Source organism: Pholis gunnellus (genome assembly GCF_910591455.1).
Source record: "Pholis gunnellus genome assembly, chromosome: 6".
Lineage (NCBI taxonomy): Eukaryota > Metazoa > Chordata > Actinopteri > Perciformes > Pholidae > Pholis > Pholis gunnellus.
This window is the reverse complement of record NC_136532.1, coordinates 1,549,132-1,573,400: the sequence shown is the minus strand read 5'-3', so window position 1 is coordinate 1,573,400 and position 24,269 is coordinate 1,549,132. Positions and strand designations below refer to the sequence as shown.

Sequence of the window (24,269 nt, the reverse complement as noted above, 5' to 3'; positions counted from 1 at the left end):
AGCTGGCCTGGTAACGCCTTGGGATTCCCCAGTATGAGCTGGAAAATGTTGCGGGCGAGAGGGAAGTCTGGGTCAGCCTGCTTGGCCTGCTGCCACTACGACTCGACCCCGGATAAGCGGAGGACAATGGATGGATGGATGGATCACAAACAAGCAATGACATTTCCAGCTACCTGGATAGAAAACAGGATGCAACTTGAGAAACTGATTAAAAATATTTTGTATTTGCCAGCAGGTGGAATGACATTTTTCATCTACATTGGCTTACATTTTCTATTTTTCCTTACTCATATAATTAGTAAAGAAGTTTGATATAACATGTCGGAGTAACTTCAAGTCTATCTGTGATAATCACTTTACATACTGTGTGCTAACATGTTAGCATTGAAAGAGGACAGAACTGATAGTGAGTTGGTTTTGGTGCCAATCCTTTGATTATACACCAGGCCGGACACTCAAGAAGCCAGTATAGTGCTTTATAAAGTGTTTGAAGTTACTCCGACATGTTATATCATATATATATAAACTTCTTTACTAATTATATGAGATAGGGAAGCAAATGCAAAGCAAATGATATGAGACCCAAGACAGAACCCTGAGGCACACCACAGGAAAGAGCAGCATTTTTAGACCAAGTGATGCAGAAAAACTCCTATCCCAGAGGCACTCACCCACTGCCTGAGCCTTTCAGTCAGGATGCTGTGATCTACCGTATCAAAGGCTGCACTAAGATCCAACAGCCACAAAACAAAGCATTCACCCACATCAGAAGACATCATTATGTCTTTGGAGACTCTAAGAAGACCAGTTTCAGTGGAATGCTTCAAGCAGAAACCAGATTGCAATTTATCTCAAATGTTTTGTGCAGTCAAGATAGCAGAGAGCTGTTTGGCAACAACTCTCTGAAACGTAGAAATAAGATGCAGCTTAGATATGTAGATCTTGTAGGTTATGGAAAGAGATGGATCAAGGTTTGTGTTTGTGGGGGCTTTTTTCAGAAGAGGCTGAACAACAGCATGTTTAAAATAAGCTGGGACACTAACAGATTGCAAGGGGATTTTTATTAAAGGCACCAGGCATGGACCATATGACCCAAGTACATTTTGAGCATTTCGGGAAGCTAATTGTTTTGAAATACTAGGTGGAAGTCAAACACAAACAGCAAGAACAGTGCTGTAAGTGATATTAAATTATTAAACTGAATGTTGGTGCTCTTTTAGTTGAAACATCTGGTACTGACAGCGCACACCTGTGTGGGAAAACCTGTACTTTTATGAATATGCTAAATTATGATAGGCCTTGAAAGACTATTACATTTAAATCATGTTTTAGTCTTCTTGCATTTTCAGTGGGTTTATCCTATTAGACATTTGTGTGAAAATGTCAACATGAGCAGATGAATCCTTGAGTTATTGCCAGGTCTTTGAACACCATATTTCAATTCAGTTCATCCTTGAGTCCAGATGGACATTCAGCCAAGTTCACAAGAATGGAGAAGAAGACAGAAGGATAACCAGAATAAATAATGCCAGGGTGTTAATGGACAAAGAAACAAACAATGACCTATTTTGCTAATCCAAAACAAAGCTGTGAGAAACTATGTTGAGGTTCGTGACAACAAATATGGCTGGTCCACAAACCCCACAGCTCATTATTTTTAATAGGACCCACCTGTAGTCAATTATTACTAGCTTTTCCCATGCAGTCACTGTTGTTTTTGCCACTCCGACAGACAACATCACTGAGTCTCATCACCAAAAAGCCGATATCAACCTGATGATATCGGTGAAATCCTAACCAAACAGCAGCCAGGTCCATCGTGGATTTTCCCCTGCTATTTTGTATCAGTTCAGTTTGGAGGCATTCTACAAAACAGCGTTGACATGTCAGTGTGGATTGCAGGAGTCGTGAGGGCAGAGCCTAAAATAGTGGGATGACTCAGAGGAGAGGGGGATCCATCAGCCAGCCAGCGTTGTATTTTCGCACCGTGACAACATCTTTTAAAATCACTAACACCCGCGCATCAAGACTACCGGGTCAAATTTAAGCCGGTGTGTGTGCATGATAACGCAAGTGTGTCTACAACTATCTCACCCAACCCTCTCAACCCGGCTGTGACCTTTCCAAAAAAACAAACAAAAAAACTGAATGTCTTGCCTATTTGAACATGCATAATTCGATTTAGGGAAACTAACTGAGATGTACCTTTCTATTAAAAGCCTTGCATTCTGTGACACAGCCCTGAACACACACACACACACACACACACACACACACACATACACAAATATATAAAAAAATAAAATGCTTGTTAAAGAACTTTCAACACACACACACACACACACACAGGCTCAAACATCGAATGGCATGTCTCTGCCTCGGTGGATGTGAGGTTGTTTGCCAAATATTGATTGATTTGTTCACTTGGAGTGCTCACTGAGCAGTGAGCTATAGCCCCGTATTGACAGACCCCACTTTGACACTTCGATGTTCAGTGAAGAACACTGGTTAGACCTGCAACCAGCACACACACACACACACACAATACTGCAAGGGGAATTGTGATGTCCCTCAACAGAAGTTGAGAACAAGACTGCATGAATGTTTTTTTTCCTGTGTATAAGCATAGAAACTATTCACCAAAATGTGGTAGCAGTGGAACAGGGCACAAACATAGAGATGAGAAAGGACTTGATGAAAGAAACCTGCCTCAAATGTGACATTGTTTCACTTTTAATCACAACTAAATCAAGTCAAGAGTCATTTATCAGTCTTTCCCGTGCCTGTTGGTTATTACATGGTTTTGTATCCCCTTGCTGGCTATCAGGAGGCGTTAGGCACCAAATTACCAGTAGTGAATAGTGTGATGGTTCTCACAGTGGATTGCGCTGTAGGAGGCATCTTTCATTCAGCAAATGGTAAATGGACAGTATTTGTGCAGCTCCTTTCTGGTCTTCCGACCACGTAAAGCACTTTAACACTATCGAACCGCTGATCCTCTGAGTGAAGGACGACCCTGCTCTACCTAGTAGTCGCCCAGCTGTGGCAAGCTGCTAGCTTCAGGAGCTAGAAAGTTAGTGTTGATTTTAGCCATAAAATAAAATCCCGCTTTGAATGTTATCAGCCTCATGCGAAGGGTTCCATCGGGCAGTTTCCGACTGAGTCTGCGACCAGTGCTTGCGATTTCGTATTTCAGCCGAGCCCTGCATGCAACTCTCCACTCTGCTCTGTTAAAAATACGATCCTAGTCTATTTTAGTATTTGAATCCACTTTTTTTTATTAATTTAATTAGTTTTTATCATTTTTTCTACATTTCTTTCACATTTTTGACAGAGGCATTGGGCGTTGCACAGAGCAGATTGAGCCAGGCAGGAAGTGGTACAGCTACAGCTGTAACATCCGTTAGTTTCATTGTGTCTCTAGGTACATCCCAAGTCTCTTAATTGTCATTTCCTCGCTTGAACCGGAAGTTGTTCTGCACCGCCATATTGACGGCTGTCCCAAAGCTCTTATTTAGCTCGGAGGATCGAGGAGCGAGGATGGAGGAGGGACCTCGGAGGAGCCATGAGCGAGGACGCACGAGAACAGACTTTCAGGAAGTGTTTAAACGGCCAACACGCCCCCTCATTGTTAATCTGTTATGTGATTGGACGCTGCAGCCGATCGGACTGACTGACTGGAGTTTCATACCAGAGTGAAGACAGATCACAGATTAGACTCTAGTTTATATTTGATTAGTTTTCTGATTGACTGTCTGGTTTAAATAGATGTTCATTGTAGTCCGAACAACAAAAGGACCTCAAACAACTTTCTTCATTTATTAGAAAGATTTGTGTTTTCATGATCTAATATTTCCCTCAATAACTTTTATTATGGTAACAATTAAAGTGAGAGAGAGCTTTTTACATAATTTATCATTTCATTCAGTCCCGTGAGGCTGATCATTCCTGAGTGTTTGAGTTTTATCATTTAAGAGAAACAATAATCATATTCTGGGTGATATTAATAATGACGTCGCAGTCACAATTTAAAAACGTACAGACGCAAATAATTCATAAATAAGACGATTGCATTCCGCCGGTAGAAATCGATCCTGATCTTATAAACAGAACAGTTTGTTAAAGAGGCAACAGAGAGACAACACCTCTACAGTGATGATTGCTGTGTCTTTATTAGTTATTAGTATTATTAGTTACTATTATTAAGTACAGTGATCATGTGAACAGACACAAACTTCTCAAAAGTCTTTCCAGCTGTTAAAGCCGACTGATCAGCTGATCACAGCTGATCCTCCGTCATCAGAAACAGATGTCGCTTCACGTGACGCAACTGAGGAAAGGACATCTCATGTCTCTTAAAACATGTTTCCTCGTTTCCTCTCTCCTCGCATGGTTTACTCCATGCATCCCTGGGGGTTCCCCCCATATACCTGGACCTCAGGGAAGTTTTCGACAAGACCCGTGCCACCTCCCTACCCCCTCACCGTCCCTACGACTGCGCCATTGACCTCCTCGCCGGGACCTCCCCTCCCAAGGGACGCTTCTACTCTCTATCTGCCCCGGAGAGGGAGGCGCTGTGCAGTACATCAAGAACTCCCTGGACTCTGGCATCATTCGCTCCTCCTCGTCCCCAGCAGGAGCTGGTTTCTTGAGCTATTGCAGGGGGCCTCCATCTTCACTAAGCTCGATCTGAGAAATGCTTATCACCTTGTCAGAATCAGGGAGGGGGACGAGTGGAAGACAGCTTTTAATACTCAAAGTGGCCACTATGAGTACCGGGTTATGCCATTTGGTCTCACTAACAGCTGTGTTTCAGGCCCTAGTCAATGATGTTCTAAGGGACATGTTGAATATATTTGTGTTTGTATACCTGGATGACCTCTTGATTTTCTTTCCAAAAGCGAGAAGGAACATGAGCAGCATGTCCGGAGGGTTCTGCAGCGGCTGCTGGAGAATCAGCTGTTTGTCAAGGCGGAGAAGTGTGAGTTCCACAAACGCTCCGTCCTCTTCCTGGGTTTCATCGTGTCACCAGGGATCATGCAGATGGATGGTGCCAAGGTTAGTACTGTTACTGACTGGCCAGTCCTATCGGACCGAAAGCAACTTCAAAGATTTCTGTGTTTTGCTAACTTTTATAGACGTTTTATTAGAAACTACAGTTCTGTGGCTGCCCCTCTCCATGCCCTCACCTCTCCAGACACCAGGTTCCTGGGGAAGCATTCCAGGCCCTCAAGAGGCGATTTACCTCTGCTCCCATCCTCACCTTGCCCGACCCCGAACTCCAGTTAATCGTTGAGGTCGACGCCTCCGATGTGGGGGTAGGAAGGGTTCTCTCGCAGCGCTCTCCCAAGGATAACAAGGTCCACCCATGTGCTTTCTTCTCCAAGAGGCTGTCCCCAGCAGAGAGGAATTATGACGTGGGCAACCGGGAGCTGTAGGCCCTCAAGCTGGCGTTAGAAGAATAGAGACACTGGTTTGGAGGGGGCTGGACAACCATTTCAATCATGGACTGACCATAAGATTTTGAAGTACATCAGACCGGTGAAAAGGCTGAACTCCAGACAGGCCAGGTGGGCATTATTCTTTAACCGCTTTAATTTCACCTTATCATATCGTCCAGGCTCTAGGAATGTGAAACAGGATGCCCTATCCCGCCAGTTCGAGCCTGAGGATGCCCCGAGGGACCCCACTTCCACCCTGCCTCCTTCCTGCGTGGTGGGTGCGGTGACCTGGGGCATTGAGAGTGAGGTCAAACGAGCCACCAACGGGGCACAGCCTCCTAACGGCTGTCCTCCCAACTGCCTTTTCGTCCCCGCTAACCTCCGCTCTAGAGTCCTGCAGTCTGCCACAGCATGTGGTCTCCGACCGAGGGCCCCAGTTCACGGCCGGCTTCTGGAAGGAATTCTGCAGAAAACTTGGGGTTACAGCCAGCCTCTCTTCCTGGTTCCACCCCCAGTCCAACGGTCAGACGGAGCGTTACAATCAGGAGATAGAGACGGGGCTCCGTAATTCACATAAATCCTCACATAATTCACTTCCTGTTTCTGCCACAGGTCTCTCCCCCTTCCAGTGTGTCTACGGGTACCAACCCCCCCTGTTTCCAGCCCTCCATGGAGAGGTTGCTGTCCCATGTGCCCCGTGCTACCGGGTGGGACAGAGGGTCTGGCTGTCCACCAAGGACCTTCCCCTCCGTATGGAGTCTCGCAAACTGGCCCCCGAGATTCATCGGTCCCTTCCTCCATCTCCAAGGTGATTAACCCTGCGGCGGTCCAGTTACAACTTCCCAGGACCATGAAGGTCCATCCTACCTTCAATGTCCAAGGTTAAGCCAGTAAGGACCAGCCCACTGGTTCCCGCCTCCAAACCCCCTCCACCCCCCGGGTCATTGACGGCGGCCCAGTCTATTCCGTCAAACGGTTGCTGGCAGTCCACCCCAGAGGTCGAGGTCGCCAGTTCCTAGTCGACTGGGAGGGATACGGACCAGAGGAGAGGTGCTGGATCTCCCCCAAGAACATTATGGACCATTCCCTCATCAGGGATTTCTACAAGCACCACCTGGGCCGTCTGGAGCCGGCTCTAGAGAGAGGGGGGGGGGGGGGGGGGGGTACTGTAACATCCTGTCGTGTTTGTGTGTCCTGATTGTACTCACCTGCCCGGTCCACCCAGCTGCCTCCAATCTTCTCATCACCCCATATGTATACTCCCCTGCTTTCCCCGCTCCGGTTGTCAGATCGTCATTGTTTCTTCCCCTTGTGCTCCTCGTGTCTCCCGTGCTCTTCCCTCGTATTGATTTATGACTTTGCCTTTTTGTTGTTTTTTGCGCGCTCCTGGTTGGAGTCACTTTAAGTTTTTGTTTATTCCCTTTTTGGTGACCAGTAAAAGAACCTTATTTCTAACTTCACCTCGTCTCCAGTGTCGGTCTCTGCTCATGAGTCTTAGCTCAGCCCTGAATCCTGACAACAGCCTCCAGTCAATTTTCAAAATAAACACCCTTTGCTCTGTTCCTGGCGTCATATACAGTATATAAGGTTAGAAAGGGGTCTGCTACACCTACTTGTAGGTTCAGAAGGCCTTAATCATCTATTCACATGGTTGATCACCAATATAAATACAAGAATAACACTCCGACCTCTAGTGGCAATGGTACTTATGACAGGAGAAAAAAAGGAATTCAGGTGACGTTATTTATAGTCCCTGCAAGGAGAATAAGGTCTGGTGAATGGCCAGTAAAACAAACACAGGACCTTCATCCAGGAAAACGCTGTTCTTGTCCCGTGTGAAACCAAAAGTCAACAGTGACTTATTTTACCATACCTTTGTTACATATCTTATGTACTTGACAGATGGCAAGTTGCGTAACAAGTGTACTTATTCCAACCCAAACAACAAACTTTTCCTAGACCTAACCAAGTAGTTCTGTTGCCTAAACCTTGTGTAAAGTTGTTTTGTGCAGTTTGGCCCGTAAGAAGCGTTATCAGTGGCGGCTGGCCAATAGAGGGCGCTAGGGCGCCCCCCCCCCTGAGCCACAAAATCAAAAAAGGTAAATTATACAAATTGTCAATATTTATGTTTTTGAAATATGGAATGCACCCAGTAATATTTGTAAAAGATATCTGCGTAAAATATATGCTTTTCCTCCACGTCCTCTCCGCCTGTCTACATGTCTCAGCTAGCTGGGGCGCTGGAGAATCTGCCCACAGGAGGCGGGTCTATGAAGCAGTTTAGCCAATTGCTGATTAAAGATATAAATGAGTGACATACAATTTTGCCAATCAGCGTCCTCAAATACATTCAACGATGGGCAGAATTCGTTCTGCCCCAAGCTGCGTGTTGTCATCAGTAGTCTCTACAGGCGAGCACTGCTCCTCCAAGACCCGTTTGAGAGGAGAACCTTTGTGGATAAACTCCAGGTGAAAGAGCTGATATCAGATCAACCTGACCTCACAATCAGACAGCAGACTAGCGGGAAAGGGAAGCAGTACATGCAAAGCTTCTCTAGTAGCTGTACATCAGATAGGTTTGGCTAGCTGGATGCAGTCATGCCTTAAAACGAGGACAGATCCAGCATGGACAGTTACAGGAGTGAGGGACATGAAGCACCTGTCTGAGAAATGGATATATAGTAATAAATAATTATATATATATATATATATATATATATATATGTGTGTTTTAATGTTGGAATAAATGTTAAATATTTAACTGCAAAGTAGTAATGCGTGTTTGATACCTTAATTTTTTTTGCATTGAATCATACTGTGATGTTTGCTGAAATTGATTGGCTGTGGCACAGCCCTACCTAGAAAATGTTCCACCAGCTGCCACTGGTTATTATGAATCCCACTGCTCTTCTTGGCAAGACCCGCCCTGTGCAGCATTCAAACACTAGGATTAGCCAGGCGTCCATGCAGCGGAGATACTGGTAACCTGATTTGTTCGGATCCTATGCCCTGACCAACGTGTTTTACTGATCCTCACTACTCAAGGTCAATTCCTAACCTTGACCTCTGTCTCAACCAGCTACAGAGGGCGGGTCTTGCCAGTCTGAAGCATTAGAATGGTAGCAATAACCACTGATAACGCCCATTCAATCGGCTGATACATTTTTTATTGTCCAGCTTGCATCAGTTGAATCAATTATAGCATTACAAATTATTGTTATATACTGCTGGGAAGCACTGAAAAACACTAACAATAGTAATAACTAAATGTGCTCCATCCTCTCATGGCTTCCCATCAAACTCTCATACATACGATGGCTGGTTTGACCATCAAACAGGTATTATATTTCATAAAAAAAGGTCTCTAAAAAGTCTTCAGCGGATGGGTTTTGCTCAGTTGTCATGGTGATGGCTCAGTGAGATGTGATTGAGATTATTTTGTCAAGAATTACCTATACTGTAGCAAATTGGGTAAATTCAACATAATGTGCACTTCTACAGCACTAATTCCATCAGTACAACAACAACGTCACATTACTGCCAAGGAAACTCAATACTCGCTGCGGGAGTTTCAAATTAAAAGCCTACCAGCAGCAGGAGGTGACGATAAGCCGCTGTAATGTCTCAGCCGGAAGTGTTGACTTTCACTGACAGTAGTTTAAGAGGGTTAGAACATAAAGCAAGTAGAAAGCCTGGTTCTATACATAAAGATGAGGTTAAACATCTGCCAAGCGGGCTATCGAGAAAAAAGAGATTTTTAGATCTGATCTGATTCTTGTATTGCTTTTTACTGTGTCACATAGAGGGGACACAGTAAAGGTCACACAGGACGGGACAGGACAGCCAGGACACGGTACCTCTCCATCATGGTGGCTGCCTCCTGCTCTCTTTTCCGCCTCTTTCTCTCAGCAATGCCTCGGAAAGCCCTGCCAAGACGTCAAAGCATTAAGTGGCTTTCGTGGGGAAGTGAAACTCTATGTTCTTTATTAGCAGCGCCAAAGAATTTTGTCTGAACCCAAACTGAACCAAGGGGTAAAAACTCTTTTAAGAGAACTGATTTATCTAAGATATTATTCATCGTGTAGTCCAAACACTTTTGGGTTGGAGCTACAGTTGTTCTTTTTTTGGGGTGTTTTTGCAACGAAGTTGAGAACAATTTACCAGATTTAAGCCCTTTGGGTCCAGTTGGGTTCGGGCATGAATATAAGGTTCCAGTTAGGTGGGGCTGGGGCAACAATAGAGGAGTTCAAAGGTGAGGAGGTTTGAGTCCATTAAGGTTAGTGGGGGGTTTAGAGTGGTTAGAGTTAGCAGCACAGGGATGTTGTGTCCACCAGAGGCCGAGGACATGTGGATATTCTCAAGAAGTACATACACACACACACACACACACACACACACACACACACACACACACACACACACACACACACACACACACACACACACACACCACAATACAAGATAGGGATCCACAGGAAAAGACACTGAGGAGTAACCAAGAAACCCACCCTGCCGATCCAACGTGAGCTCACTAAATTATTAATTGAATAGCCAATCAATCCCACACAATACTTAAACCCTTGTCTTATATATTATGTGCATGTGTATATTATATGTCTTGGTGTCTCGTTACTTCTCATTCTGTCAGGGTGTAAGTTGGTCGGCCTTGGCGTGCCTTTCCCAGAGGGGCCGGGAATGGCTCTGACAGGATGTCACACATAATGAGAGTCATCCGTGACAACGTATGTCAGAACTGAAGTCCCGTCGTGCAGCCCACTTGTGACTGACAAAAGACAGACAGCTGATGAGCTGTTGGGACGAGAAAACAATGGGCCCAAGTCACTGGAGTCTGTGCAGCTGTTATTATCCTCTAGCTCTAGCGCCTGCACTGCTGTTACAGGTTGTTTTTTTTCTCCACTCGTGAGCTCTGTCACTTTCTGTCCCCTCTCCCTGAAGAAGAGGAACATGTTGGAAGTGACTCTTCCTTCAGCCTGTTGCTTACACCATCTGCCATCATCAGAAACTGTTAAAAGCTGAGAGCCTTCCAAATTAAACCAAGCGGTTAGAAAAAAAGAAAAAAAAAGACATTGCAGTGAAGGCTGGTTAACATTTCGTCAAGACCCCTGTTTTGTTTGTGGCCATTATATATCTCATGGGCTTTGTGTTTGTGAAGTTCACTAATAATAAACAGCAACATGTTGCCCCTATTGGAACACTAGCTGAGTTTAACTCACATTTACTAAAGTATTAAGATACTGCATAGTGGTATATTTCGTCACTGAGGGTTGAATATAAGACAAAAGATATAACTGTCATTTATATTAATTAGTGCTGGGCAACGATTAACATTTTTAATCGCGACTAATCGCATGATTTGCATTGTTAATCAATAATGAATTCAAAAGTAGTGTATTGCGCACTTTTATTTTAAAAGTACTGCTATATAAACAAAAGTGCAATAACAATTTAATTTTTTTAAATTCTTTTTGCTTATTATTGCATCTGATTTCTTTGTGTCTGATGTGTTTTCATGCAATGGTTTTAGTATTTATACTAGTGCTAAATACTAAAACCATCGCATGGTATGGGTGCAATGCAGACCGGGCGGCAGGTCAGGTTGGAGGCCTGGGCGAGCTGATTGCCGGCAGCATAGACTAGCTCTGGGGTAAGCGCTAGCAGGGAAAGAGCCGGAGCTGGTGCAGGAGGTGGAGCGATACCAGCTAGATGTAGTTGGACTCAGCTCCACACACAGCACTGGCTCTGGAACCAAGCTCCTGGAGAGGGGTTGGACTTTGTCCTTTTCCGGAGTTGCCCAAGGTGAGAGGTGCCGGGCGGGAGTGGGGATACTCACGAGCCCCCGGCTGAGCGCCGCTGTGTTGGAGTTCTCCCCGGAGAACGAGAGGGTCGCCTCCATGTGGGGAGCAAGGCTCTGACTGTGGTTTGTGCTTATGCACCAAACAGCAGTTTGCCGACTCCATAGTTCTCCTGGGGGACTTCAACGCTCACGTGGGCAATGACGGAGAAACCTGGCAGGGGGTGATTGGGAAGAACGGCTTGCCCGATCTGAACCCGAGTGGTGTCTTGTTATTGGACTTCTGTGCTAGCCATGGTTTGGCCATAACGAACACCATGTTCAAACATAAGGTGGCTCATAAGTGTACCTGGTACCAGAACACCTTATGCCGGAGATCAATGATTGACTTTGTAATCGTATCATCTGATCTGCGGCTGTATGTCTTGGACACTCGGGTGAAGAGAGGAGCAGAGCTGTCAACTGATCACCACCTAGTTGTGAGTTGGATCAGATGGCAGGGGAACCGGTTGGAAAGACCCGGCAAGCCCAAACGTATATGAACTGGGAACGTCTGCCAGAGGACCCTGTCCGGGAGGTCTTTAACTCCCACCTCCGGAAGAACTTCTCACACATCCCGAGGGAGGTTGGGGACATGGAATCCGACTGGACCATGTTCAAAGCCTCCGTTGTGGCCGCGGTCGCTAGGAGCTGTGGCCGGAAGGTCATCGGTGCCTGTCGTGGCGGCAACCCAAGAACCCGGTGGTGGACCACGGAGGTGAGGGAAGCCGTCAAGCTGAAGAAGGAGACCTTCAGGGCCTGGCTGGGCCAGGGGTCTCCTGAAGCAGCTGAGAGGTACCGGCAGGCCAGAAGGGCGGCAGCTGCTGTGGTCGCGGATGCTAAAACTCGGGCATGGGAGGAGTTCGGGGAGGCCAAGGAGAAGAACTTTCGGTTGGCCTCAAGGAGGTTCTGGCAAACCATCCGACGGCTCAGGAAGGGAAAGCAGGGTCTACACCAGGCTGTTCTCAGCGGGAAGGGGGGGGGGACTGTTGACCTGGACTGGGGACATCTTCGGGCGGTGGAAAGAGCACTTTGAGGAACTCCTAAACCCGACCAACATGTCCTCTGCAGAGGAGCCAGCGCATGAAGACCTGGGGGGGGGGCTCACCCATATCCCTGGCAGAGGTCGCCAAGGTAATCAAAAAGCTCCTTGGTGGCAAGGCGCCGGGGGTGGATGAGATCCGCCCTGAGATGCTGAAGGCGCTGGACACTGTTGGGCTGTCTTGGCTGACACGCCTCTTCAGTGTCGCATTGGGGTCGGGATCAGTGCCCATGGACTGGCAGACCGTGGTGGTGGTTCCAATTTTTAAAAAGGGGGACCGGAGAGTGTGCTCGAATTATCGTGGTATCACACTACTCAGCCTCCCGGGGAAAGTTTATGCCAGGGTGCTGGAAAGGAGGCTCCGACCATTTGTCGAACAGTGGACCAGCTCTTTACCCTCGCAAGACTACTGGAGAGGTTCTGGGAGTTTGCCCAACCAGTCTACATGTGTTTTGTGGACTTGGAGAAGGCTTTCGACCGGGTCCCTCAGGGGTTCTTGTGGGGGTGCTGCGGGAGTATGGGGTGCCGGTCCCGTTACAACGGGAAATCCGGTTTCTGTATGACTGCAGTAGGAGCTGTGTCCTCATTCTAGGCAATAAGTCAGACACGTTCCCGGTGGGTGTTGGCCTCCGCCAGGGCTGCCCTTTGTCACCGGTCCTGTTCGTGACTTTCATGTACAGGATTTCTAGGCGCAGCCGGGGGGTCGAGAATGTCAGGTTCGGGGGTCTCGGGATCACCTCTCTGCTGTTTGCAGATGATGTGGTCCTGTTGGCCTCCTCGGATCGTGACCTCCAGCATTCACTGGGGCGGTTTGCAGCCGAGTGTGAAGCGGCGGGGATGAGAGTTAGCGCCTCCAAATCTGAGGCCATGGTGCTCTGCCGGAAACTGGTGGATTGCTCCCTCCAGGTGGGGACGGAGTGCCGACCTCAAGCGAAGGAGTTTAAGTATCTCGGGGTCTTGTTCACGAGTGAGGGTAAGATGGAGCGGGAGATCGACAGGCGGATCGGTGTGGCTGCAGCAGTAAAGCAGGCGTTGCACCGGACCGTCTTGGTGAAGAGAGAGCTGAACCGGAAGGCAAAGCTCTCAATTTAGTGGTCGGTCTACATTCCTACCCTCACCTATGGTCGCGAACTGTGGGTCATGACCGAAAGGACAAGGTCGCGGGTTCAAGTGGCCGAAATGAGTCTGGGTCAGCCTGCTTGGCCTGCTGCCAACGCGACCCGACCCCGGATAAGTGGAGGAAAATGGATGGATGGATTTCTTTTTTGCTTTTTTTGGTATTTTGGTCAGACACATATGCAACGCTGATTACTGTAATATGTGTGGTATTTGTTATAAATGTACGTTGGTACATAGAGAGTGATAAGAAGCTGTACATGGAGGGACTGTAGGTGAACCAGGTGTGTCACCCGGGGGGGGGGGGGCGGCAGCAGCAGCAGGATGTGACGCCAGACAAACAGCTGTTCACTGCTCGCTGCCTGGTTCTTGTGTTAAAAATGTCCGCTTAATAATAATTTAAAAAACTGCGTTAAAGCACGTTAATAATGCGTTAACATGCTCAGCACTAATATTAATACCTCTACACAGTTAGCAGTAATTGCTTATAATTTAAAATGTTCTCACAGTGCAAAAGTTGTGATATCTGAGTAACTGCTGTCCAATGTTTGCTTTACATACTGTGTGCATAAGTATGCCATCTGCAAGGTTGTTACATTGTTTTCCTTCCTGATAACGATTCTGATACCTTCAGGCAGTGTGTGTGTGTGTATATGTATATATACCAGTGGTGGGCCGTCAGGGCCAGCTAAACCTTCTCTACTGGCCTAAACAGAATCACAAAGTTATAGCTATTTTATAATTTAATAATTTTTCCCATTAGCTTATTTTCTCATTGCACAGCTACTGTCTTCTTCTGTTGCTCTGCTTCCAGCCTGCAGTGCTGCTTCCAGCACAGCTTGTTTTAAGGAGAGCTTTTATCCAATCAGATTCAGCTTCTATTTCTCTATGTAAGGAGAGAGGCACGAGGTCCTCTAGGTAGACTTTGCAGATTAAAGTATATGGGGACGATATTGTTGATTGTCATAGTCTTTAGATCTTTAGTTTGACATGTTGGCCGTATTCTTTGATGTGTCACTGCTACCCAGGTAGCTTGCTAAGTACGTCTGCATTAACGTGCGCCATGATTGGTCAGTGGGCCAGCGTGACTTTTGTCAAACAGAAAGCTAGCTAGCAGATCTTAAACGGATTTGGGAGTTACTGACTTTGTTAACAAAGAAAGGAGGATGGACTTTGTCTTTAACCTGTTACCACTCCGACGGCCCGCCCGCGGCCATTGGAGTGTTTATTGTACATCTGTGTCATGTACACAACTGCTATGTAAAAGGTAGTTACTAATGTGACATCTCTTTGGAAAGCTAAGATTCTTGTAATTCGAGTTATGCAAACCATTTCAAGATACAATCACAACAGCAGGTACACTCAATGCCTCTGTCAGACCACCAACCCCAAAACAAGCAGTTAAAATATCGACGTAACTCACCAATTATGCTTCATAGTATTTCCCCCATCCATAAAAGTCCAACAAAAATGGTCTTGTTACATTGCTAAGGGTCCAGACGATCGAATCCAGTAAAATATTTAGTCCAAAACACATTATTAAGTCCATAAATACCCACGGACTGCTGTTGCATCATTTCAAATTAGCCGGCAGATATGCCTAACTATCTATGTATCTATTTTTCGACGTAACTCCCGTTCGTATATAAACAGAGGCGCTGTCTGTATCTCACAATGGCGGCTGCATGCTGACGTTTCGATTGACACCTAATTTGACCTATTAGGAGCTTCCATGTCCTGTCTACAGCCTGGAATAGCCAATGGGAGTCCTTGTTGAAGGACAATGCCCGTCCCTCATCTTATGTGTAAAGCTCGAGCCAATTGCAACCGATCGTTGTGATGACTCATCGTCTTCAACCAATCAGATCTTTAGCAACATTCTTTGACGCGCCAGAGCGGCTTGCAGGCCTACAACTACGTCAGCATTACATGCAGCTCAGAGTCCAGGTGCAGCTCTGCTGCAAGGTGCAGAGTGTGCTGTGATTGGTCAGTGGGCGAGCACGTGACTAAAGTGAAACTTATGCTTGCTATTAGAACTAAGGTTGTAGCAGTCAGAGTTCAAGTGGAAAGATATGCAAGAAATTATGGCATTTTTGGGTTTTTTTACCTAGCTTTGATTTTTTAACATCAAAAGGAGGAGGAGAAACTGTGGCGGAGTTACTGGGAACGCCTTTCTCAAGAAGGACATTTCCGGACAAACTGGACATAGTAAGAAATGGCCGGCCAACCCCACAGCTAGCAGCCCTGACCCAGCCAGGAAAAGGATTTGTATGCAGCATCGGAGAAGCGTTGCACATGTTATGGCTGGGAATGTGTTTCATTTTAACTGAGCGTCGGTACTTTTGGAGAGACTCGAGTGGATCTACAACTCAACGACCACGTTCGCAGGGATGTTTCCACAACCGCGGCCCGCCCTTCGCCGGTCCACGGCCGAAGACGGACGATCAAACCGCGGCCGAAGACGGCCGACCGACCAATCAGCCGACGGACCGACCGACCGAAGGCGGACGACCGACCGACCAACCGGCCGAAGACGACCGGCGAAATACAACTGGGGAGGCTCGACTGTCATCACTGGCATCCATGGCAATCGAAAGGGACCTCTTGCTGGAACTGAAACGCAGGGATGTACTGCACAGCAGCGTTATTGAACTCTTTGTAAACAAAGACAGGAGGATTGACTTTGTATTTAAATAGAACAGCATTTGTGTATGTTGTGCTACATTAGCCAGAATGTAGCACAACAATGGAAGTGGAAGCAGTGTTCTTGTTCATTTAAATGTGAAAGTGCAATAAAAACATGTTGTCCCTAAAATTAATGAATAATCGTGATAAATAATCGTGATCTCAATATTGATCAAAATAATCGTGATTATGATTTTGGCCATAATTGTGCAGCCCTACTATGCACCTATACATTGCGTTGCAGACATATCTACCAAAATGAGCGTGCTAGCTAGCTAGCCTCGGCCCGTCCCGTCTTATAATACCAGAAGCGTCTGGTCTGTCCTCAGTCCATGAGAAGACGAAGCAGTAGAGCTGCCCCCAAGGGCTTGTCCATCACGCTGAAGCTACAGGGTCTGTGTACAGTTTGTACCTCCCCCACCACCAGGAGACTGACACGGCAGATCCTCAGTCAGCAGTTAGCTTGAGACGAAAGTGCGGGTCTTTTTTGTCTACAACTTTATACAAAATATATCAAAGAGTAAAAAACACAGATGGCCAAACTACAGGCCGACTCAACATGTGGAGATTCTAAAAGATTATGCAGCATTGTTACTTTCACCGGCTCTGAGTTTCAGCAGTTTGGTTGAATTTTATATATATATTATATAACTGATGGCTGTACATTTAGATTGTATGGACCCAGTAGTAGAGGTGAAATCCTGACCCCCTATTTGTCAGGAGCGTGTGGCCAGATCTTCGCACCTTTAAGCAACTGTCACCATTTGGAGGAGCGACACCAACACCTCGATACTTTAACTTGATCACTTATTTGTCATCAGTGTATTGCTGATTTCATTCTACGGTACGCTACCTTCCCTGCTCTTGGGTTGACTGTTGAATGACTCTATAATTCAAACACCCAGTCCAGCAGGCACTGAGGTCGGGGAGCGGCGGGGTGGGGGGTTAAGGACACAGCAGACTGAATAGCACAAAGTCACACAAGGAAAAAGGGTTGAAGATACCCAACAGACAGAGTAAAGGGGAAAAAAAGGAAGAGCGACGAGGAAGAACAGTGGGTGGCAGTTGAAAGAGTTACTCACGATATTCTATGGTCGTGGTTTGGAAAGCCGCCACGCAGAGAGGAGAGAAAGAAGAAGAGAGGACGAAATGAAAGAGAAGTCAGCTACAGGGCACGTCAGGTATTCCAATCACACACATATCAGAGGCCGCATTATGTTCCAGTTCTCACTTTCACAGAGAATCCAATGAGCAAAATAAAAAACTCATCTCCGACAGAAAAAAATCTTGGCTATCAACTCAAATAATCAGTGAGCAAGATCGGAATGACTGTTAGTCTAATTAGAACGCAAACATTGGATATCAAGGGTGGGAAGAAGTGAGGAACAGTACAAGACGGATGAGGACCATGCACATACCTACCTGATCACATCAAAATGTGGGACTGCCTACAGACAAATAGTTTGATCATTTCTACACTAAATGTGTACTTAATCAAACTGCATCACACCCATAATATCAGAGGGGAGAGACACTGATCGGCCGGTGGTTTTAATCAAAAGCTAGTGTTGGGCTCATGTATCAGTCTGACCCCAATGAGGACAGATGGAAACAGATGCAAAAAGGGAGGAGAGAGCCGCTGACATGTGGGGGAGAGAAGAGGGAGCGTGGGAGAGATGAGGGGGAAAGATCACAAGGGGGGGGGTGAGCTTTGTCTGTTTGAAGGCCATAATTATAATATCTGGGTGATAGGTGAGAATTAGCTAGTCACGAGGAGCGGAGGGTGTGTGTCTGTCTTTGTGTAAGTTGGTGTATGCATGACCAACACACATTCTCTACTTTTTAAATCTGGTCGATTCCAAAATTTTGGACAGAAGTCGACACATTGATTGTTTTCGTTGGATCTTTAAATGGTCAAAAGTAAAGAACTGGTCACAGCAGTTTGAAACAGCACAATTTTGAGAATAGAGGACGGATAGACGGAGAATAGATAGACGGAGAAACGGTCGTAGTCACACGTGTATCCTTTTGCTAGCTACGCCAAGACCGTACTGCAATTTTAGCATGGGCTGATTTGATAATAGGGGTGCAAGCGACGGCGGTGTGATGAGGTTGATCAAACATTGGAAAGTGAAGAGATGTTTATTTTTCGTAAATTAATCGAAAAAAACCTGAGTTTTTTGACCCCTTTAATCTCAGAGAATATCCGTTTAAAAAAAAAATATATATATATGTATATATATATAAATATATTTACGACTTTAACAGGAAAACAATGTCAGCTCTGTCAGCACTGTGGGCATCTTTTGTGCTGTTAGCTCTGTTAGCTTCGTTAGCTGCAACAGCGGGTTCAATTGGCACCACGTTGAGAGCTGTTGAGAGGCAACTGAAATGCTTTTTATGTTTAAAGTTTTGGCGCCTCTAATTTTAGAAATGTTTTTGAGTTTTTTCTTCGTAATATTATATCCCCCGACTCTGTATTTACTATTTATTTTAACCTATATTGATCTGAATACGCCGTCATAATAAACAGCTCCACAAAAGAGCAATGGAGAATTGCATGGAGTAAGAGCCTCTACAACCAAATATTTAATTAAGAGGAGTAGATGAATTTCGCTGTACCGCTATCTGATGTGACCAGGCTTTTAAGGTTAGAAAAGCCAGTGAAATAACATTCATGCTGTCATCTGAAAACCTTCAGTAGAATCCACAGAGTAAAATTAATTTTAAGTGGTTCACTAAATCATCTCATTGCTCTGTCTTGTATGTAGAATAATGCTGTGCATTCATTTGTGTTAGATATTTCAGTATCCTGAGCGGATACGCACTGATGAATCCAACAGTGTGATCTAATGTGGTATCTGCAAGGGAGAGAAGGTTTTGTTCAGGATCAAATACACTGACATTTTGCTACCAATACTTGCTATTTTTCAAGTTGACCAAGGTGATCAGTATGGAAGTCTGTGGCAGGCATTAAATAACATTAATAATAATAACAAAAAATTAAAAACAGACACTCTTTTGTGTACTACACGCATAACATCACTATAATAAAAAAGTATTACATATTTTATTTCATTTTCAAATTGGCAGGCCGCATTTTAAGTTATATTTTCATGAAAGGGGATTTCTCCCAAACCTCTTTTGAGAAATCTTCCAAAGTCCTGAAAAGAGCCATTTCCATGAAATTTCCATTTCCATGCAATAAATTAAATTTAAATGAAAAGTCAATTCAACTTGTTTTATCATACACAGAAGAAGTTTAAAAAAACAACTATTTCAAACATGAAAATCAACATTATTCTTATTCAATTATTGAATAATATAGTATACTTAATCAAATTAAAACTATAATTTCCAGCAACCAATGACTTCCATCACTCAGAGATGAAAATAAAAGGGGAATAACAGGAGTGGAATGATAACAAGTTGAAAAGGCTTCATATATTGGTGAAACCAACAAGTGAGAAATGTGTGAACGCTCATTAAAATGTTTGTCGTGGAAGACTACATTTTTTGCTGCCAGTCTTGGAAGGAAAAGGCAGAGCCATATCCTGCCAACATGGTGGTGGTGCATTAAGACACTGTGATGTGCAAGAGTGGGAGTGAAGGCGGTATTCCACGCCATACTCACGCCTGCATGGTGGTGGTGGCTGTCTGAAAGCTGAACATATTCTCTTTGGGGAACCAGCTATTAGGATTGTCCTCTGCAAACACAGAACACAAAAAGCAAGGCGTGGTATCAGCGAGCACAGCGTTACAATTAGTGGAGGAGGCTTGTGTGAAGTGAAACATCTGACGGTGAATTGGCCCAAAAAAAGACCTTGTTTGACTGTTTTTTCTTCTTGTAATATTTAGCGTAGGTATCGGTTTTCACACCTCTTACTTTACAAATTGTACATATTGTCTTTCTTTACCCCTGTCATCAGTAGACGCCCTGTCCTCGCTGTACATCCTCTCCAGTTTCTTGCGGGGCTTCCCTCCATCCTGCGGTGAGGTGTCCAGGTCCAGGGAGCGCTGGCTTTGACACGGAGCCCGAATGCAGGCCACGCAGTCTGGGGTATAGTCCTCCCGCGACCCCCCTCTCCTCATCCCCCAGTCCCGGATGTTGCTGGCGCTCCCCGAGCTCTGCAGCGGCTGCGACGCCGGCGGCGGGCCCCCGTGATGTTGGTGGGCGTGGTGATGGTTGCTGCGGTGATGGCTGCTACGGTGGTGGCTGCCGCGGGCGGCTGTGGTGGACGGCTGGGTGGTGCAAGACAGCTCGTGGTTGGCTGAGGCTTGGGCCTGGGACGGAGGCTGCTCCCTGGAGCCCTTCAGCACCTCCAGCTCCAGGCTCTCCTCACTGCCTCGGCCCCCCAGGGTCATCCCTCCTTCCCTGGAGATGGTGTACACCCTGGCCGGCTTCACCACCGTGCTCTCCTCTGGGCCTTGGGCCCCTGGCGGGTCCTCCGTGGAGAGGCTGCGCCCGGAAGAGAGTCGACGTTTCAAGGGGCACAAAGGTGCTTGAGCCTGGATGGTTTTTCCCTGAGGCTGAGACTGTGGATGAGCACTGGGATTGGACTGGCTGGACTGGTTGGGTTTAGCTATGGGTAAGCAGTGGATCTGTGGTGTCAGATTATTGGTATGCAGGCGGATGACGCCTGGGGAGTCACAGTCCTGGCTGGGGAAGGTGTCAGACAAAAGGTGATCTGGAGATAGATAGAAGAAAAAGTTAGAAGATGGAGATAAATGATCGTGTCTGTAATTTATACGGATAAACACCTCAAATAATGAACAGAGAGATTGTTTGTTTGGGATTCATAGCTTTGGCAGGAGAGCGGTAAACATTAGCGAGCCAGCAAAGCTTTCGGGAGGATGAGAAAGGAAAGAGAGGTGGCTGATAATAAAAAGCAAGTGAGGACTGATGAAAGATTTGGAAATAGATGAGCTGAGAAATAAAAAAAAATTCTGGCCCGTAGCAGTCATAGAGGATGGATGCTCCTTCTCAGAGAAGGAGCATGGAGGCACGCATGGAGGCAGTTTGACAGAAATATATTTTGATCAAAGTCCACGAAGGGGGGAGGTTGTTGTGGATGGATGGGTCAAACACAGGACTCTCACCCAGGAAACTGCTGTTCATGTTATGTGTGAAATCAAAAGTGAATGATCATTATCCCTATATTTTAACTTCTGCACTATTTAATGTCGTAGATTCTCATTTTTACGTATTTAACGAGCATTGTTGGAGGGAGCTTGAGATCTAACGTTTTCATTACCAACGGCTGCTTTTCATGAGGATGTTTTGCTCATTCAGCATATTTAAAGGTTTTTCCTCCAGCCAACCCTAATTTCGTGGATGATATTTACTTACCGGAGAAATAGGCAGACATTTGCCGCTACAATGTGGCCGTACTGGCTGGTGGTTTCAGTGTAGATTTCAGTGGATCACCTACCTGCTCCGTTGCGGTTCTCTGGATTGGTACTGGACAGGTATTCTCCAAAAGCTCGGGCTGCTCTGTAGAGACAAAACAAGTGCAGCAGTTAACCATTGAGCCCCACATAACCAGTGCGTCCCGGCTGTTTTTTATCTGCAAAGCCGCTTCGTGGGTGGCCGCTATCATATGCTACCAGTCCAGAAGATTACATCACCACTCTGTGAGTGTCCTGAACCCAGACTTTGTACCGGAGTGTTCTGGAGCACTTGGGAGACAGCTTGGAAGCTACAGCTTTCCTCCCTTGCACAGCTGATGGGCCCCATAGGGGACTGTGACTCTGCATGTGCCAGCCATAAAGCCAGGAAATAAACGCAAGCACCTATACATTTGATGAAAAGCACACATATTGGCAGGAACGGCGAGGAGCTGGCATGTGGTGCAGAGGACCTATGTGGCAGACTGTCTCTAGATTATAAAACATCATGAGATGACTCTTCGGTGTAATGCTACACAGGTACATCTGTCAGCACTGCTGCTGTCAGGCTTTAGCAAAATTACCCTTTTTTGAGTAAAACACAAGAGGTTTAATGGGTGGTCTGTCCAAAGTGCCTTGCATTTTCAGCTTCCATAACAGGAAGTTACATACACAAAGAGGGGATAGGGGTACAATGTGCCACCTAAGAAAGGAGGAACAGCTGTGATTAGCCTTCTAAAGCCACAAGGAAGCCTCTCACAACTGCTTTTGTTGGACAACATATTGTCCCAGAAATAATTGCGATGAACAATATTATAGTCATTTTAAGAACCGTTAATGCCACTGATATAATGAAAATTTGACAGCAAAATAATACACCTTTTCAAAGAGAAATTAACATTTAATTCTTAAAAATATTCGGACATTGGAATGTGACAAAATATGAAATATCCTGAATAAATAAAAGATAAATAAATAAAACCACACAACTTGCTCATTCATGTAAATGAGCTCTCCTCTTTCATTCGGCTTCAGGACAAAATGTTCCCACATCGTAGCTGTGGGACTCGTTCTGGACTCGTTCTTAAAGGAGACAGTAAAACATGTCTCACCATGGTTTTGTCTGTTCATTCTGTGAAAAAAAAACTCTCTGCACCAAATCTTACAATGTTAGGGAAAACCCTGCTGTTTATTCTGGCTTTGTGTTGGCAAAAATGTTGGAGACTTTCTTTTGTAGACAAACACGCATGTAAACACAACGGGCAATATCGAGGTCAGCAGAAAGGATGCAGGTCATATCCATGAATCGTACAATAAGCCAATACCGTAAAAATTAGTGAGTTCATTATCATATATTGTACTTTAAATTGATAACGTAAAAATAATCAAGGTCATATTTATATATGGTACAGTAAGTAAATAAGGTAAAAAAAGATCTAGGTCATATCCATATCATTCTTCTATATGGAGCTCTGGCGTAATTTCTCGCATTATGACTAAGCCCGTAGTTTATTTCTCATACATCACTCCTCACGCATGCTCACTCATTATTGCCTTGCTGTCATTGCTTGGGGCTGTCAATCATATCAGATGTCTAGATCAGATGGTCTCTCTATCCAATAGTACAACGACACAATGACCTCATTAGCCTATCATCTTGCTGCTGTCTCTTTTAAATATGATTGTCTCTCTACCTTCAGTAAGTTCATGTTGCTGTTACTCCCCATGACCCCATTGACTCACTAATTAGCGGGGGTCTGTTTTACCCTCCTTTGTGTAGCCCTGGTGTAAAAGTGAAGTATTAGTAAGGAAGTTAAACTGAAAGTAATTTAGTTTAATAAAGAAAGTAGTTTACTTAGTGATTAAGATAATTTAGTCCTAAATAAAGTAGGATGTAAAAAGTTGAATAAGTAATTGAAATAAACAGCTCTAAACAATATTGACGGCAAACAATGGGTTTAGTGAGAGTTAAAAAAAGAAAAAAACACTGATAGTGCCTTCAGTTTGAGCCATGTTGTTTGATTGGTTATTTTAGGTGTCATTCAGCCCCACCTGCGGTAATTGGTTGTAGGTAAAGGAGAGGGCGGGGTTAGGAGAAAAACAACGGAGAAGAAGCGGGAAGAGAAAAGTAGCGGGAAGGGAGGAGAGAGAGGAGAGCGGAGTAAATAAAAAACGGGAAAAACGCCAGAGAAATGCGAGGGTAGATAGTTTGTTGAATGTTTAAGTTAGAGAAAAAACTTGATAGCTGTGGACAGCACGGCACATTGAATCAGATTCAGAATCAGAATCAGAACCGTTTATTGCCATGGTATGTTGAACATACGAGGAATTTGACATGACGGGAGATGCATAACATTTAACAATTAACAACAATCAACACAGTGCAAAGTAGAAACATATTAAAATTTACAGAAAAATATATAAAATAAAGTGAAATATAAAATAATAAAGTGCACAAACGAACAGATAACAGGACTATTAACAAGTGAGATGTAAGTGTAGTGTAAAAGTGTCGAGTGAATTAGAAGGGATGTGCGGGGGAGTGACCGGTAGGGAATTGTTCTGAGGATGACAGTCAGTGGGGGACCCGGGCTCTGTTAATGAGCCCGACTGTGGAAGGGAAGAAACTGTTCATGTGTCGGGAGGTCTTGGTCCTGATGGACCTCAGCCTCCTGATCGATGGAAGGGGCATAAACAGTTTTTGTCCAGGGTGAGAGGGGTCGGCTACAATCTTTCTTGCTCGCTT

General features: G+C 45.3%; 1 protein-coding gene across 1 annotated transcript in view; it reads right to left on the bottom strand.

The window, feature by feature from the left end:
- The window catches only part of nsmfb (NMDA receptor synaptonuclear signaling and neuronal migration factor b), a gene marked incomplete at its 3' end in the record, with an annotated part of 69,587 nt that overhangs the window by 23,317 nt on the left and 22,001 nt on the right, over positions 1-24,269 (bottom strand). Inside the window, exons 2-5 of the mRNA XM_079161248.1 lie at positions 21,568-21,629; positions 20,053-20,823; positions 19,770-19,842; positions 9,299-9,367 (exon numbers count right to left, since the gene is read on the bottom strand). Coding sequence (XP_079017374.1) covers positions 9,299-9,367; positions 19,770-19,842; positions 20,053-20,823; positions 21,568-21,629 — 975 coding nt within the window. The remainder of the gene's footprint in view (positions 1-9,298; positions 9,368-19,769; positions 19,843-20,052; positions 20,824-21,567; positions 21,630-24,269) is intronic.